Source organism: Liolophura sinensis, chromosome 6, assembly GCF_032854445.1.
Source record: "Liolophura sinensis isolate JHLJ2023 chromosome 6, CUHK_Ljap_v2, whole genome shotgun sequence".
Lineage (NCBI taxonomy): Eukaryota > Metazoa > Mollusca > Polyplacophora > Chitonida > Chitonidae > Liolophura > Liolophura sinensis.
The window spans coordinates 56,233,015-56,252,111 of NC_088300.1; the positions used below are offsets into that span (position 1 = coordinate 56,233,015).

The window sequence follows — 19,097 nt, forward strand, 5'->3', positions numbered from 1 at the left end:
AACCAACCAGTCCATTCACAGTCTAATATAGAGTCATAGGTTGCAATATCATGTCAGTTGTTACAGAATAGCTGGTGTCACTGGTTGCTTGCTTGCAAATGCTGCTTTTGTCCATGTCAGAATCCAAATGCAAACATTTATAGTGCTGACTCACTGGATTGTGAAGGTGAAGACACTGGGCATGGTACAGAAACCAGGCCAACCAACTAGTACTACATCTATCCCTTATACAAATTATCTAAGCCAGAAATAGACAGTTTTTTGAAACCATTGACACATAGCCTCTTCAGGGACTTCTGTCAGTGAAAATCATTAACTCTTACCTTGGGTAACTTGTAAGTGCTTATAACTTGTAAGTGTAATTTCCTTTTAATTTCAGAACATATGGGCCCATCAAGGCCTGGGCACTCTCGAGTTCCTCTACCATGAAACTGATCAGTCATAAAAGTGAAATATTCTTGAGCAAGACATTAACCCCTAATCAAAACAATTGTCTTGCACACAGCGATCATAACCCAAGTTGGCTAAAACTACCATGGAAGCATGTTTTTAACGTTTCCACGGTAGTTACTATCAACTTAGTAGCCTACGATTGCTTTGTGCAAACAGCCCCAGGGTTACGCACTATTGCACCCAAAAGGCTGACTTGCTTTTATTATTGTAGGTAGACAAGTGCACAGACAATTTATTGGACCCGTATCATTTCACCGTTGTCACTCCGAACTTTATAATTTTGGCTCACTGGAACATCAAACTCCACCCCCTCACATTATACAAACACATATACTGGGGTCAACCAGTACTTTGCCTATTAAACTTATGCTGTACACCAAGCAAGATGCCAAGATTACTGATTTTAAAGTTTTACAGACACCAGCAAACTGACACTGCTGACATAGCCATCTTGTGGGTTCTCCTTGGCTTTGACCCATGAGATGTCCAGTTTTATACTTGCCTTGGTGCTGGCTTTATATCGGATAACTGTAAAAGTGTGATAGTTTTGTTAAGGCTTTGCTGAAATATTTTCGAGTATGGCAGATCACACTAATCAAATAAATAAATTCAGTGATTCTGAGAAGTCTACTTGACATGCTTGAATGCAAAGGAATCAATGAAAACAGGAGAGTCAACTAGCACTGAAGAGCAATGAATAAATATGTATTTATCTATAGATGTACATGTACAGTTCATAAGGAAATGCTAACCACAAACATTTCGCGTCCAATACATATCACAAATATAGTGCTGGAGAACCAGCCATTCCAACACTGATACTGTACTACACTGCAATAACATTAGAGCCTGGAGCTTACAGCTTGTCTCTGTCTGGGACATGCGCAGTGTACACCATCAGAAGCAGACAACATTATTCGTGTACAACTAGCTGGTGCAGATCTCCCATCTGAGAGATGGGAAGAGCGAGTATACCACAGACCTTTACTAATGTACACCAAGTGCTTCTCTCTCAAAAAGAGAAGCGTTGAATACTGGGAGTATCATCCTTGGACCTCCCACAGGCATTGTGATAAGAACAGGCAGAGGAGTGGTAATAAAATTTACAGTTGCTGGAATGAAAGTTAACATTATGGAAACTCTGTGTCAATGGGATGTACAGAAGCTGTGGTCATGTTGTTACTCTAGGTTATGCTCAAACAGTAGACTATGGTGAGTGATCCAAATTCCAAACAGAACACAGGAGACGAACGCTGTGGCAAGAAGGTAAATTCTTCTCCTGTTTAACACATTGCCGTGATGTCGGAACAAAATTACTTGGTTTTATTAATTAGTGTAAAAAAAATCCATCAACATAACAATTTTGTCCACTGTTCAAAAGTTGTCGCTACAACATGCAAAACTGTCAACACATTAGATTTGATCTTCCTTAGCACAAACACTTACCCAGGTCCATAATCTTTCCCAATACTTTCATCCAGACATAAGCACTCGTACACCATGTGATCACAACAAATTATCCCATTCCACATGTTCACAGAAATTTCAATGAAATATACAGATTTGTCTACATGGATGAACTTAGCTTCTTTATAATTCTTGTCAGTAAAAACAATATTTTAGAATCATATTTACTGCTGACCCAATTCCACTTGCACTTTGGTCATAGACATATTTCCAGTTTCCACATTCTAAAGAGGAATTTTTTCAACACCCTGTCTTCTAAACCATTCAATAGCCTGCAGTTTCACCAGTTTCCTTACAGCAGAAATTATCCCAGAATGTGATAATAGTTTCTTAATCAGCAAGATTAGGACATGCAGCATTGTTAGTATTTAACAAGAAATTTCATGTCGAAGGATCTTTGAGTTTTTCCCTCAAAATCTATGCACTTTCAATCAGTGAACATAGTTACAGGACCATAGTAATTGTTATCAGGGACTCTATCAGTCTATCAACATCACTGGGTATCAATCTTTTTAAAATTTGTGAAAATAATTGATTTGTCTGTGCCATTTCAAGTTGCTATTGCAGGACCTCCCAGTACAATCAGTTCTAATCAAGGATTTCTTGAGTGCAGTTACTGTGTCTAACTGCAGTCATGACAAACCATATGTTTCTCTCACAAGATAAACTTATCAGGCAAAACCACTATTTATCAAAGGAGAAATTTCAGGTTACTCTTACTCAATGGCACTGTCACCTTATTTTCTTACGTGAACTCACTTAAGTAAATGCTGAACTTAAAGTGTTATATACACTGGAGATACAAAGGAAAATTTGAGCACAAATGAGAGTGTAGATGAATTACTTAATGAAGAAAGAATACATGCTAGTAATGACAAATAATACACTAATAATTTTGCTGTTGATGTAATGACATCAAAGTGAACTTCTTTATGGACATTCCACTCTCTACTGACGTACATGTACCGATATTCAGAAACCTATATTTCACTTTCCTATACCTGTGGATCAGACAATCCTTTGATGATGCAACAACCTTATGTTCTTCTATTCAGAAGGACAATAGTCTAACTCATGACTATTACATTGTTTATATAAGGTTAATAGATTCTTAATGGAGTACATTTGCTTCTTAATTAATAGCACAGAGACAAACTTTGGCTGATGATACAACATACTTACATACATACCCAGTGCATGTTTGTGCTTTTTTTTTTTTTTGGTTTTTGTTTTGTTTTTTTTTTTGTTTTTTTTTTGGTAATAGACTTGTACTTGTGATTTTGTAATCCCTCTCATGAAAACACCTAAAGCTTGCGTAGAGTTGACAGAAACCTGAAGAAACTGCTATAAAATAGCTTTTGGCACCCAAAAAATTTTTGTTATCTCGATGTTGCCAAGAACAGATACAATAGAACCTACATCACTACCTTGATTTTTGTTTCTGTTACTTAGAATTAAACTTTCCTTAATAGTACGGTGAAGATACTAGTGACAAAAATCGTCTGGACAACTATCTCACAGGTATGCCCACATTCACAATTTCTGTCCCTGGCCTTGGGGCAAGTAATGAAATACTGTAATGACAGGAAAGTTTGGTTTAAACCCACTACATAGTGCTGCAAGGGAAGAGAAACCCTGCAGACTAAGGCTTTGGAATAATAAATAACCATACTCTGGGACAGCTCATTTAGCAACATCAAGGCAGACTTACTAACTTATTGGATTTCCCGTCTCGTATAAAATTGTAGTCAAATTACTAAGACAGGATGTGAGACATACCATCTCAACTGAATACGAAACAAAGTTCCCAAGCAAAATTCGAGATAGTTTACCAAGACCAAATGTTTGATGTGCTGCCTGGACACCAATATCAGACGAAGTTCCCAGTTAGAATTCCAGAGAAATGTCAAATGACTTAGGTGACATCTCAGACAAACCACCCAGATGACATGACAAATGACTTGTCCAAAAAAAACCCACAGATGACCTGTGACACAAACCACCCAGAAGGCATGTCATACAAACTACTTCGATGGCATGTTGCACAAACCACCTTGATGGCATGTCAGACAAACCACCTAGTCTGCATGTCAGACAAACCACCCAGACCACATTTCAGACAAACCAACCAGTCGAAGTGTCACACAAGCCACCCAGACGGCATGGCAGACAAATGGCCCAGATGGCATGTCACACAAATCACCCGGGCCGGGTGTCACACAAACCACTTGAATAACACGTCACACAAACCACTCATATGACATGTCACACAAACCACCCAAAGGGCATGTCAGACTAACCACCCACATGACATGTCAGACAAACCACCCACATGACATGTCAGACAAACCAGCCAGATGATGTGTGAGACAAACCACCCAAACGGCATGTCAGAGAAACCAGCCAGATGACATGCCAAACAAACACCCGGACAGCATGTCAGACAAACCACCCACATAGGATGTCCTAGGATGTAACTACAGGCATGAGGACTTCATGGAAACGATCGTTCCGTTTCCCACAAAAAAAGGCTTGGCTACTCACTCAGTATTGCTTAGCAACCACTGAACAGAGTTAATAGTCCGGAGGCTTGAGTTATGAGCCTTCAAATTGTGACTAAGGTGTTGCTTGGCGCTTGTACTTTGTTGCCATGAGTGGTCTCGTGAATGCTGGGCCTTTTTTCAATCTCTCTATGTATAGCGAGCCTGCAATGCTATCTGCCACGATAGACAGGAAGTAGCACAGCCGATAAATTACAAGTAGGACAGAAAGCCAGTCAAGGTCCTTGACCAAGGAAGTTGTGATTCATGTGAAATTTGAATTCTGAGATTCGTCTGATTGTAAGGCTGTTGTGGAAGTTGTATTTAACGTATGATGCATTGTACGCTTCTGGTAGGGGAGAAAACTCAAACTGGCAAAGTTGTAGTACTCAGTTCTCTCCCTTCTTTTTCCTTAGTTTGCAGTCAAATACCTCAATCATTCAGTGACAGTTCATTAATTTTTAACAAAAACAAGAGTGATTATGGTAATTTTTACTACAAAAAGTAAATGAAAATTAGATCTGCAAGAAATGCCAAACACCAAAATGTATTTGATGAAATGCCATTAACACAAAAATTATTACAGGTAAATCAGTTCATACAGCAGAAATTGTTGGGAACCAAAAAAACGTTTCCCACTGTTTCCCAGTTCAAACGTACATGGAACCAAAGAAATCCCAGCAATTCCGAAATCCTCATGCCTGCACATCCCAAGCAGGTGTCTAGACAGACTTTATGAAAGCTGTTGTGAGTGAGGTGTGTGTAATCTTCAACCTCAACTGTGACATTCTAAACTGTTCAAGGTGACAATTATCTAGAGTAGACGATGACAAGTGGTACCCATACAATCAACATAGAGTCATATATACAGATCAAGCTACTTGTAAACAACATTAAATGCTATGATGAAAGTGATTCTGTTATCCAGTGTTGATTTGCCCTGAAAGGGTTCTCATCTCAGGATGAAAGTGACCTTCTGTGTCTGCTTCTTACATCTGACAGTATGGACCTTGAAGTTTTAAATACTGAAAATGAAAGACAGGAAAAAAAAATGTATTAACTTTCACCATAAAATATCTAATACTACCTTTCGATAGGCTGAAATTATTTTGAGGGCATATAATGCCTTACACAACTAACACAATTTCTTGCTAAAAGAAACAGTCCCACCAATTTTCAATATCTTAGCTTCAAAGATATCAATGAAAGAGTAATAAAGCCTAAAAAATATTTGAAAATTTTAACTGCATATTGAAGCCATGAAATTAAATTAGTGAAAAAAAAATTATTTTGAAAAACAATTTTTTTTTACAATTTTCTCTTCATTACCATTAATTCAAAAGTTACATGAATTTGAAAGTGTTTTTGAGAGCAACATTCTTTAAGCTTTATTGATCAATATTTTGGGCTACACAAGGCAAAATGTGGAATTTTGCTTAAGATGTATTGTAGTATCCTTAAACAAGTGGAGATAACTTACGTCTTCCCACAGAAAAATCTATATGTAAACAGATTTTTGCTCCCAGATTTCCACAGTTTCATCAAAGTCTAAACAACAGTTTTGATGTATCTATTTTTGAGCCTATGAAACCAATCAACTTGTGGGGTGAAACTCTGCAATCAATCTGCCTTTATCTAAGTACACAGATTATTAGCACATCTCTACTTACAGATTACAGGTCCAGATTTTTGACGATAACAAAGACATGGTTGCACAGTGTGACATTCTTACTTGTATCACAAGAGAAGGTCCTCTGGCCACAATTTCTGTTGGGATCTGACTCAGCGGGCAATTCTCTATACTCATTATCTGTAGGTTACTGCACAAGGCCAACTCGTACGGCAAGCTGTGCAACTCCGGGTTATCATTTATATACAAAGACTCCAAATTCTCCAAAGTACCTGGAAAATATATCAAAACTGTTAACGTGTGATCAGAGAAAATTGAAACAACTTGATGGTTTAAGTCATACATTTTATTTTGTATACAAGATGTATATCACCTAACATACTGATTAGGCCTCCAGAGAGCAGATATAGATGAATGAACATCCTGACCTGAACGAGGCAGCAAGAGACATACATGTGGGGTAGGGGGCTTGCCTGTAAGAAACTAAAGATGACTGTAAAAACAAACCAGTCAGATACCATACAAACTTACCAATGGCACACAGGACTGGAGGACAATTAGTAAAGCTTGACATTTATTTGTTTATTCAATTGGTGTTTATGCCATACTCAAGAATATCTCACTTATACAATGGCGGCCAGCATTATAGTGGGAGGAAACCGTGCAGAGCTCGGGTAAAGCATGATAGGAAACCATCATGAGCTGGACTTGAACTCACAGCAACCACATTGGCGAAAGGCTCTTGGTTCATTGCACTGCCCTGGCATGCTAACCACATCCACCACGGAGGCCCCTAGTTGGATATTTACGGGTAATTCTCCATCACCATTTAAAAACAGTGTATCAGAATAACTGAATATGGCTACAACTTGCCTATTTCCACTGGCAGAGAAGTCAAGTTGTTCTCTCCAGCCCCTAAATATTGCAGATTTGTCAAGCACCTGGAATGTAAAACAAAACCATGTTGAAAAAGTTGAGTATTAAGACTTCACGAACCTCAGCTATTATTTACCAACAAATACACTTAAAAGTCCAAAAGGGTTTAGATTTAAATCTAACTTTTCATTTGATAATTACAAATGTATCCATATTCACTACTATTGATGGTTTCAGTTAAATCTATCCATACAAGAATTACTAATATTTCATGCACTTCTTCAAAATTAAATTAAAGCTCACCCGATCTGCCTGGGTAGACTAGTCAGCTGGTTTGACTGCACAACCAGTTTTGTCAAGTCTCTCAGACTTCCTGAAACACAAAAGCATAATTCTAAAGGATATAGTGGAAGTCTCAGAAAACAATGACTTCGTATCATAAATGATCTCAAAACTAATGTCTCTTTCGAACCTATTTTTCTCCAGACTCACCTATTTCTGCTGGTAAAGATTCCAATTTATTTTCCTCCAAATCTAGCACTCTCAGTTTCTTCAGGTTGCCTATACTGGCTGGTAATCTCTGCAAAGAAAACAGGTCACTCATGCCGTTACCACCTATCGCAAAACCAGCAAACTCAGAGAGACTTGTAGCACAACTGATGGGAAATAATACTAAACTCAAGACTATTAGCTTCAAATTACATGTATATATATTACATTGTTACCGTTTGGATCCATTTTATATCCACTTCAAGAAAAAGAATAAAAAGAATAACATCAGGAAAACAGTTTTGCTTTTCACATAGTTAGTATATGTACATCTAGTAAACAACATACATACACTACTTTCTGAAAACTAAGAGACAACTGTAATTTTTTCCTGTCCACATAACTAATATCTGCCTCAAAAATTAGAAGAATTACAGTACAAGTATTCATCATTTCTCTTAATCAATTTGTGAAACATCATATGAAACTTCCACCACTGAGAATGACATTATACAAAACATAATAATACATACCTTTAACAGATTATTACTAAGAATTAACACCTCAAGCTTCTGTAAGTTTTGAATATCATCTTGAATTTTGGCCAACTGGTTTGTACCCAAGTTCAGCTCCACCATGTTTGTCCATGTGCCAATGTCTATCAAAAAAATTATATTAACACAATATGAAAGCATTTTCAACCAATTACAAAACATATCCACTAAATAATAAAACAAACTGAACAAACTCGTACATCCATGAAATTATTTGCACATAGTCGAGACGTCTTCACAGTATAAGAATAAACATGATCAGACAACATACCCAATGGCAGAGATGTCAGCTGGTTATCCTTCATGTTCAACTTGGTCAAGCAATTGGCCCGGGAAAAAATCCCAAAGGGTATCTTATTGATCTGATTGTGCTCCATATTTATTGACTGTAAAGAATAATCAAGGATTCATATTTAATAAGTGTGAAACGAAATCATCAACAACAATTACAGCCTTTTATGTAGAATAACAGAAATGACATGAAGGACAGTTTGCACAGCTTTAACCACGTAACAGACAAATTAACCACTATAATATATATGCTATGTCCTTTCCTGAACATGTTTTGAGATTTGTCTACAAAGTTTCATATAATTTATTTAAAACGTATAGATATCATTATTAGGGTGACAGAATTCAGTTTTGAATTAAATACATGTACTAAAAGGGCAGTATCACATACCATGGTGACTACAACCATACCAACAATTCCAGAACATATAAAACTTACATATACTGAGCAGAACTGTGATGGCCCTCCTGTTGGGTAAGACTGGCAATTGTTCCGTGATAATGTAATACTGGTCAGGTTAGTCAGGCTTGACAACAGACCCTCCTGTAATAACAAATATGGAGAGATAATGTAATACTGGTCAGGTTAGGCAGACTTGAGAACAGACCCTGCTGTAATAACAAATATGGAGAGATAATGTAATACTGGTCATGTTAGGCAGATATAACAGACCCTTCCGAGATAACAAACAATATAATGTAATACAGTTTAGGTTAGTCAGATCTGACAACAGACCCTAGTGTAATAACAAATACGGAGAGATAATGTAATACTGGTCAGGTTAGGCAGACATAACAGACCCTTCCTAGATAACAAACAATATAATGTTATACAGTTTCGGTTAGTCAGACCTGACAACAGATCTTCCTGAAATAACAAATACATCTCATCAATAAGTATGGCATTATGCAACATAGACAATGCTACATTTTGACAACATATACATGTCAGTGAATCTATTTAGGCATTAATATAAAAACAAATAGATCATTTCCTTGAAACCAAGAGTAATGGGATAATAAACGCTTACCGGCAACTGAGATATGTTATTTCCTTCCACGCTGAACTCATCCAGATTAACACAATTTGCCAGTGATTTAGGTAGCCCTGATAAACGGTTATACCTGTAACATACAAAACAGTGGATGCATTCTGTTTGCAGACTGCTTTGCTAGGCAATACAATATTCAGATAATCTGGTGTGATTTGAAAGCCAAGGCAACTTGAAAACTACAAGTGACAGGTACATGCGGCTTCATCTTCTGTATCAACATGTCTGATAAACACAATGTTAACATTTTTGTTATTCCGTCATCCTAAGGGGAAATTGCACACTCTGGGTCATTTTAGTATTGACAGTTTGTATACAAATGAACAAATATGAGCAGCACATACCTCAGGCCCAATCTGGTCAGGGATCGTAGATGGCCTATTGATTCTGGGATGTCTAGCAACTCATTGTGCTGCAGGTCCAACGAACTTAACTGTACACAATTACCAATTTCTGCAAAAATATACACACATGCAATTATTGCCAGATTTTCCTTACCATGTAAACAATGTCTTGATTTATTTATTTATCTGACTGGTGTTCTATGCCATACTCTTATATATCAACAGTCAGCATTATGGTGGGAGGAAACTAGCCAGAGTCCGGGGGAAACTCACGATCATCCACATGTTGATGGCAGACCTTCCCAACTACGACCGGAAAGGAAGCCAGCATTAGCTGGACTTGAACTCACAGAGATGAGTTGACAGTAGTGAGATGCTACTAGATCACAATGATCAGCAACAATGAGATAACATCATACACCAATGTCAATAATAGTAATGTTGAAAAAATCATATACCAGATACCAGAAAATCTTGTGCAGTATGAATCATGACGTAATACAGGTGATGTTGAAGTCGTCATGACGCTTTGGGATGGCAGGTCTCATGAACTTACTTGGAAATATGTATGTTTATTGCGAAATGTTTTCATTCAATTCTTCATATAATGATTAAATTCTTCAAAATTTTGTGCTCGAGGATACTAAACACACACAAACAGCAAAGGTCTTACCTAGAGGAAGGTGTTCCAGATGATTATGAGAAACATCAAAGGTTACAAGATTCACGAGCTTGCCAACACCACGAGGCAAATCTTTGATTTTGTTTTCTCTCAAACTTAACATAGTTAAACTCTGTAAATGAAACACAGAACAAGATGTACATTATCTGATTCACTTTTTTCCTTTTTTATTAATATAGCAAATCAGGATATTAAAAAACCCAGCTACATGTAACATCTTACTTTAACCATGATGTTTTCCCTGCCTTACAGGTCATCAAGAACCATAACACTGATTAGTTGCTGATCATATCTCCTTCTGCCACCCTATAGCAGGCAAATAAAAAGGTCAAAAAATCTTCTCTCTCTCTTTTTTTTTTTTTGGGAGGGGGGGGGGGACTAACTAATCTATTATTGCTTAACATCATAGTCAAGAAACCTTCAATTATATTAGTCGGTTTTATCCAGAGGTAAACAAGTTGCTGACAGCCTAGGTAAAGTACGTGTCGTCTTATTGCTATGATTGTCAAGTCCCAAAGAACAGTTATAATAGGGGAAATTGTGTGCCTTAAGGTTAGCAGTCATGCACCTTATCCATTGAGCTACATCCCACTCAGAGCTGTTAAAAATATTTTTTTTTAACATTGCAATTCAACTCACCAAAAAAGTAGTAACACGAAAATAATGTTGTTCATGTCAAGATTTTAGGTCATGTACATATTTTCACTGAATGCACATGATAAAGTTTATGTGCATAAGTTACACATATTTGTTTAATAACTGTCAGTTTAAATATTTGTTAATAACCTTATAAAACTGAACATTCTTAGAACTAGTACTTACAGTCAAATTACAAATATCTTCATCTACGTGTTTGATCCTATTGAACCTTAGGAAAAGAGTTTGCAGGGATCTCAACTTGTACACAACATCTGGTATCTGCAAAACATCAAAAATATTAAGATACATTTATCACCTTCAAAGATTCCTTCACACCTTTCAAAACACAGATATACAATAACCGATACAAAGACAAATATTTAACATGCACGCACATTATAAACATTAATGGGCACAAACAAATGGACTACATATTTTTGTAGAAATATTTTCAATGGCCACTATATCACAAAACTTTGGAAGTCATACTTCTTGTTATTTTTTTTGTAGAACACTTTGTCTAAGTTGTATTGCTTTCATGTCATTTAGGAGGAAAGCTACCAAAATTGATCTATAAGGTTTTGTGAAAGAGGGCACTGAACTGAAGTTTGAATAATTGATGAATGCGGTGTGGTAATGAATACTGTCCAATCCAATATGCAATATCCATATAGCCAGAGAGAAAGCAAGCATCTGCTGGATTTGAAATAACAGTGATGAATGATAGAGGCTATAAACTAAGATCTACAAAAGACCTACTCTCTTTCACCGAAAGTTAAGCTTTTTTTTGGAAGTTTTGCTTACAGCATACAAAGGAACTCTCAAACTCAAAAAGATAATGGTTTTAAGGGAATTGAAGGAAGTTATGTCAAAAACTGAAAACATGCTTTTTATCTTTTAATAACCCCTCCCTTTTGTCAAGACATCAGCCTAACCCCTCCCAAATCCATAGTGTATATATGTCCTTACCTGTCAATAACACAAATTGATGGCTGCAAAGCTTGTGACAGTTTTCTTCAGGCATACATGTATGAAACATGAAGTTGGTTAGGTAGGACTTACCTCGTTGAGTTTGTTATGCCTTAAATCCAGAACCCTTAGTTTCACTAGACTTTCCAGAGAGTCTGGTAGTGTGGTGAGGGAGTTCTCGCTCAATGCCAGAGTCTGTAAGCTGGTCAGGTGACCTATCTCCGCAGGTAAAGACACCAGCCGGTTGCCATACAGGTAGAACTCCGCAAGCTGGGTCAACTGTGACAGAAACAAGTTTACACATGTTAATTTACTAGATGCACATGTAGTTTATCTTTCTTATCAGCTCATTTCTGTCTGACAGAATCCTGTAGATTTGGGACAGTAAATGTGGTCTGTTTATGAAAAAAATCTGAACGAGACCCTACATTCCTGTTCACAATCAGCAACATTCCCAGCACTGTGCTCTGACACTTTTGCACTCTCTCCAATTTCTTAGTTTCTTATTTGTCCCTACGTTAATTTATCCTAAATTCAAGAAAAAAAAAATTAAATGCAAACAAAGGCCTAATTACCAAGAAACGAGAATAAATAATACTTAAACTACGACAACTATAGCATTTAACCTATGTATTTCTAAAATCACTTGTCCAAAATGACTTTTTCATGTCAAATTTTTGAACGAACGAACTTCATACCACGGAACTTTGACTTGATTGCGTTTTTTTTATGCCGCACTCAAGATTATTTCGCTCATATGATGGAGGCCAGCATTATGGTGTGAGGAAGCCAAGCAGAAACCCACAAGTCCATGACCATCCTCAGGTTGTTGACACACCTCTCGCTTACGACTACTAAAATGATGACAACACAAATGTGTGACAGCCCTATTACAGTCATATCTCAGTTGATTGGGCCAAGAACACATCACCAATTTCAACTGAACAGCTCAGGTTGACTGCTTCCTGTACTCTGATGTGTGTATGTGTGTGTGAACTGAATCCTTTTCAGTTTTTGCCCACTGGCAATAAACCACTCACAGTAGCTACTCTTGTCATAAAAAGCACTGGAATCTGATTACGCATATCTCTCTTTTATCAGAAGTGTAACTACCACTGCCTGCATGCTTGTCTTTACATTAAGAAACTTACCTCTTTGACTGAACTAGGCAGAACAGTTATCTGTAAATAAATATGCATACATGTATGAACTCTTATTAAATCAAACACAAGAACTTTTAATTTTCATTCGGCAAACTAGACTTTCAATGTAACAGTTATACCAGGCACAGTATATCTCAGTATGTACTTTACTTAATCACCTCTTTTTAATCACAATGTTAGATCTGTTGTGTTCATCAGACATCTCCGTATTAAAAAGCCAGACAAGAGTAGGCAAGTGTGCACTACCAGGAAATGAGATAAACTGTGAGATAAACAATGCTCTGTATCTTTGGTGATGCTGTGTATTGTAATAATCTGATCACTGACAATACATCCAAAATATGTTAAGCTCCTTTGTGATTTAAAAAATGTATTGCAGTGAATCGATTTCTCCAAAATTACAGTTGTAATTTTAAATGGCCAAAAATTTATGCCCTTGGAAATGTTTTTCTAAAGTTCTAACACTGTTTCTCACCTGTGATTTACTGAGATCCAGCCTTTGAGCACCCTCTTCCTTACACTTGTTGAACTCTTTGGCAACATCCTGTGAAAATTAAACATATAACCTGAGTACAGTCCATCCACTCAGAAAGATCTGGTTATAAGGATTGTGAACTGATCTGCTGAAACCTATCTTCGTACATAAAATTTCTATTGGTATTGGGACCAGCCTTCCAGCTGCTCTTATACTAGCAATATCTATTGGAAATTTCCCTTTAGCTGATTTGGTTGAGTGCTGGATTATGGACATGGAGATTCAAGCTTAAATCATGATGTGACCCATAGCAGAAATCTTTCATTCCTCACACCTGTAAACACTGCCAAATACTATCATACATGATACAGATTAAACAGAATTCTGGGACACAATGCCTCATATATGTCTAAGAAACATACTGATACCGATGAACCAGTTGATATACCCATCTCGCCTACCCTTTGGGTATAATTATATCTAGGGCTAAAAATTCTACTCACCAAGTCTGCCTTCACAGTTTTCTTTGTGCCAGGTCCTACAGGTTTTGGCTTGTTCTGGCCTGGAGGTGTTACTGTGACCTGTTTTGGTTTGGGAGGGTCCACCGTCATGGAGGCTAGGCTACCCTTCTTTTCCTGCAAAGAGTGGAAGTACTTGATTACAACATAGTGTGTTAACTTCACCATAAAACTTGTATCCCTCCCCCTTTAGGACAAACTTTAGGTAACTTTAAGTATTTCTTTTATTACAAGAGGTAAACTGTAGAGTACAGAGTACATATACGTAAAAACCATGCATATTCTCACAGGGGTAACAATTTCTTGTTACATGTACCTTCATTCAAGACATGTTACATTCATGTATCTATAAATCCATACTGCGAGTAAAATAAGAAAATAATCCCAGGAAAGTATACATGCAAAAAATACTTCTGTACAATACATACATGTGTGTATTTGTGCTAAGTGGAACCTTTTAATAAGAACCCTTAATTACTAAAAAGTACATCATAACATGTAACTTGGACAGACACATGCATTTAAATGCATTCATCATTTTAAAAATGCATTTAATACTATACGATGGTCAAAACTAGCAAATATTCCCAAGCTGCTCACAGAGCATCTGGTGTAGCCTAGTCATGCACAAAAAAGGCTGATATATTCAGAACTGCTCAAATAAGTACTTAATGTAGTGTACCCTAATAAACCTTAAAATGGAAAACGACAAGGATTAAATCATAAATTAAAAGCTAATCCATTGAGAAATATTACACTACATACATAATGAACAGCTACATTATTACAATTTAACCTTTGAGTGCATGTGTTAAACATAGACTTTCAACACCTTAAATTTCTCCAATTGGAAGTAATTTTAATATTTTTCAGAGGAAAAGGAAATTAGTTATTAGGTCTTTATAATGACTGTAACTTGCTACCACTTCTCCTACAACATACAAATCAGTGATAAACTCCACATTGAGGCAATTTAACGTAAAACAGCCATACCAGTTGTCATGGTAACTAGAATCACAAGACAAAAATAATGGCAGCTACCCACAAAAAAGAGACGAATGCTTCATAAAACAAGCAGTATAAAATAAGACCTGTTCCATTTTTACTTTGTACTTTATATGATCTTCAAATACTGTACATGTATATTACAAGCACACAGCTAATAAACAGCACCTCTCCGGCCGTAAGCGGGAAGGTCTGCCAGCAACCTGCGGTTGGTTGTGGGTTTCCCCCGGGCTCTGTCCGATTTCCTCGCACCATAATGCTGGCCACCATCATAGAAGTGAAATATTCTTGAGTACAGCGTAAAACACCAATCAAATAAATAAATAAATAAACAACAACTCCCTGACAACCTGAGGTCGATTCATAATTCATGTATATTATCACTGCATCAGCTTAACATCTTCAATCTTTCCCACAGGACACCAACTGCATTTCTCCTCAAATTTCAAACACTTCTATCATCAAAATAGTGATATTTAATTTGATAAAACCTTGATGCAGACAATTACTGAAAAGTGATCTAATTTTGACAAATTTTAGGAAATTAATTCAGAGGGCTGTTCTTATTATGTAACCCAGATTTAGTGACAGAGTTGTTTTTAATATATAATGTGCTTAAGCTTTGCAAACTACCAGTACTCTGCTGGCCATCGAGTGTTCTTAGCTGAAGTCAGTACACCCTTTTGTTTTCAAATGGCATGCATTTCATGCTTCCACAAATGTTCATGATGTCCCTCATGTTCAACAATGGAGCCTGTTAAATATTTATTTATTTGATTGGTGTTTTACGCCATACTCAAGAATATTTCACTTATACAACAGTGGCCAGCATTATGGTGGGAGGAAACTGGGCACAACCCGGGGGAAACCCATGACCATCCACAGGTTGCTGCCTACCTTCCCACTTACCACCGGAGAGGAAGCCAGCATGAGCTGAACTTGAACTCACAGCGACTGCACTGTTAAACATTTATACAATCATAAAATAACAGACTGAGATATCCAACTTATAGTTGATTAAACCCATGTTCAGGAAGCACATGAACTTCAAGATAATCTGAACACATTTCCAGCATGAAATGTTGACTTTCAAGGTATCTCCTTGAATCAGACTGGACCCAATGTCAACATACATGTATATATATAGGCTAGTGCTGTCTAACTGCAATGCCATGCTGAAGAAATCACACCAGACAAGACACCCCAAATAGTATCGGAATTACTGACATTCAAGTCAAGTCTGACATGATTTGGGCATGAACTGCAGATCTACTGTTTACGAGGCAGCTGCTGTCCCTGATGTGAGATATACAATTAGTGAATCTGTATTAAATAAGTATACACTTCAAGATCGAAAGTGTACCAATACAAACAATTTATCAGATATTTCCTGAACATGCATGTATGAAGGAAATTACACCTAAGTATATGGTCTCAACTGGTGAAAGCAGCCGTAAGAGTATACGTTTATAACCAACACAGACACGAGGAACTATTAACACACTATTGTCTGTGAAACTGAAACGTGAGTATGAGGTTGTTCAATAACATGACAAGAATAAAAGGTATGTGAACTTTTCTAGCAGGCACATACACATGTACATGTACACAGTATGTACATTGTACTTTACACTTCTCTTAGCGTTCTGCTAACTACATGGACATGGACTTTAACGACTTCGCTAAATTCACGATCAGGCTTATCCTAAACAAAAAAGTAAGGTAGATACCCATTTAAACATGAAGATTGTCAACCAATGTATACGAATGTTTTCGCTTAGGTATCTTTTGACACCATAGAATGTTGCACAATGACACACCACATAGTGGATGAGTGGATTGTAAAAGGTCTTCAATGAACTTAAAGACTGCACAAATCTCCACTGCTTATTGTTACCGAGATCCCACAAAAGTGTGAAAGCTGGGAAATCCACAAATTCTTTGACACCACATGTCTCCTAGCAACTAAAAGGCAAGCATCTTAACCACTCCAAGGCTTATTCCATGATATATGCGTACTGATCAGGTCTTCCACAAGCTTGTTTAAAGTCCAGATGGTCTAATACCCAAGCATGTGAACAACCTGTGCTGAAAGTTGTGCTGGTGATCTACATTTATAAATGTACTACAGAGGACACTATGTTTATCACTACTGACACTCAGCATGCTAAACAAAACGACCTCCTTTTACATGTAAACAGACACATTCCCCTAAACATTTGTTATCGTATGGAACCATAAATTTATAGTAATAGTACATATCTTGATAAGCACACACACTAGCTTTTAAAAATAACATGAAACTGATAACTCTGTGTTCCATGTCTCACTTCAGCTGCTCAAAACCTTACTGTCTGCAACAGGATCTGAATACTTACATGCATTTTGACATGTTCTCTACTGTTCTCTCTGTTTGTCAGGGAAGTGCCTTCTAAACTTGACGACAGTTCATCAATGTTTGTCTCCTGTCCAGCAGGGCTGGCATTAGAACTTGTCCCCGAGCCTTCCGTCTCAGGAGATCCTGACCCAGGGGGTATCATGTGAGGTCCTCCAACTGGCATGTTACCTGTCTCGCCTATGTAGTCCGCCAAACGTTTTGCTGCAGCAGAATTATCTCGTGGTTTGTTTCCCCTCCTAGACATTATCTTCCAACTGTCAACCTAGATTGTGCTTGACACAATGCACAGCTTTGGCATGGAGACTAACACAGAGTCAACCTGGTGACCAGGCTCACCTATCAGAGGAGTCTGTCTTAACTGGGAGTCCCCTGTGTGATTTCAACGACAATATGAGTCGTTTCAGATATAAGAGTGAAAGTTGGTTGTTTGTGTTGGATGTGATTCACCGTCCCTTCTGGACCGCTCTGAGTCAGGACAGTCTGTGATGGGCTGAGCTGGGTAACACCTCACTTATAACCATTCAAACATCACAAGTGCATCTCAACCATACCTCGATATAGTCAGGTCAAACCTGTAGAAATGGTTAGGTGATATTGCTGCTAAACATCCTACTCTATTTTCAAAATGACCATTCTCGGAAGTATTTGATAATCTGTAATAATTGATGTAGTCTTATCCAATATTGCCGGCCTACACGAGCTCACATTCTCTGTAAGATGACAGCTATATTTAGATAGGTGTGAGGGTTCCACGGTGCGATTTTCCTCGTCAAAATGCTCCGCCCAAACTCACGGACACGTCAGTCTGGATATTTTTCAGCTTGTTTACTTTTAATTAACAGAAGTAAAATCAATTTATCAACACTTAAATGCGATGTTAGCTCTGGAGATCAGCGTAGTACAACATCCCACGTTTAGCACGGCTGTCAGCGCAAAACGAGGCGCTGACATAGTTCCTGTCTTGAAATGATTTCACTTCAGTCGAGCAATCATCCCTCTGAAAATGACAAAATTGAAACGTTTTGCATTCTAGTATTCAGCGAGTATGTGGTGAGACGCGAGTAAGGAGGCTTTGTGGTGATGACAAAACCATGCACCGTCGCAAGATGCGCATAATGTCGCAAAAATTAATTCTTTAAATGGACACCAAAATCTCTTACCGAATACAATAGAAACAGGGGCTGCACCAAAGCTGCGCAGACAGTTTGCGCACTGGCGCTGCCCTGGGAAGTGACGTCTTTGGCGTAAATTGATTCGTCCAATGTCGCTCATGGTCCGACTCGTACATTTTCAGAAATACATTATACCATTGCAACAAATGTACGAGCCCTGCAGAGGAAACTTGTGATGACGCCACACGAAATACATTACATAGCACTCAATCATAAGATTTCCAAAAATAGCGGTTATTCACGTAAAATAAAAACTATACACATGCATGGAGTTTAGAAGTAAGGAGATATCTATACGCTTATAACTGGCAATAATACACGCAGGAACCAAAACAGCATTTTTAATGTCTGTCAATTTTCAAGCTCATTCAACTAGAAGG

The 19,097-nt window shown here is 37.5% G+C and overlaps 1 protein-coding gene across 1 annotated transcript; it reads right to left on the reverse strand.

The window, feature by feature from the left end:
* Positions 1–1,137: 1,137 nt before the first annotated feature.
* LOC135467845 (leucine-rich repeat protein SHOC-2-like) lies at positions 1,138–18,695 on the reverse strand. The gene is made up of 17 exons (XM_064745737.1): positions 17,526–18,695; positions 14,128–14,259; positions 13,625–13,693; positions 13,138–13,167; positions 12,080–12,265; positions 11,201–11,296; positions 10,370–10,490; positions 9,697–9,805; positions 9,332–9,425; positions 8,740–8,844; positions 8,281–8,395; positions 7,989–8,113; positions 7,459–7,546; positions 7,270–7,339; positions 6,964–7,031; positions 6,193–6,362; positions 1,138–5,485 (listed from the first exon to the last, which is right to left on the reverse strand). Exons 1-17 carry the CDS (start codon positions 17,787–17,789, stop codon positions 5,450–5,452), a joined length of 1,878 nt encoding a protein of 625 aa, XP_064601807.1. The 5' UTR covers positions 17,790–18,695; the 3' UTR covers positions 1,138–5,449.
* Between the last annotated feature and the right edge of the window lie 402 nt (positions 18,696–19,097).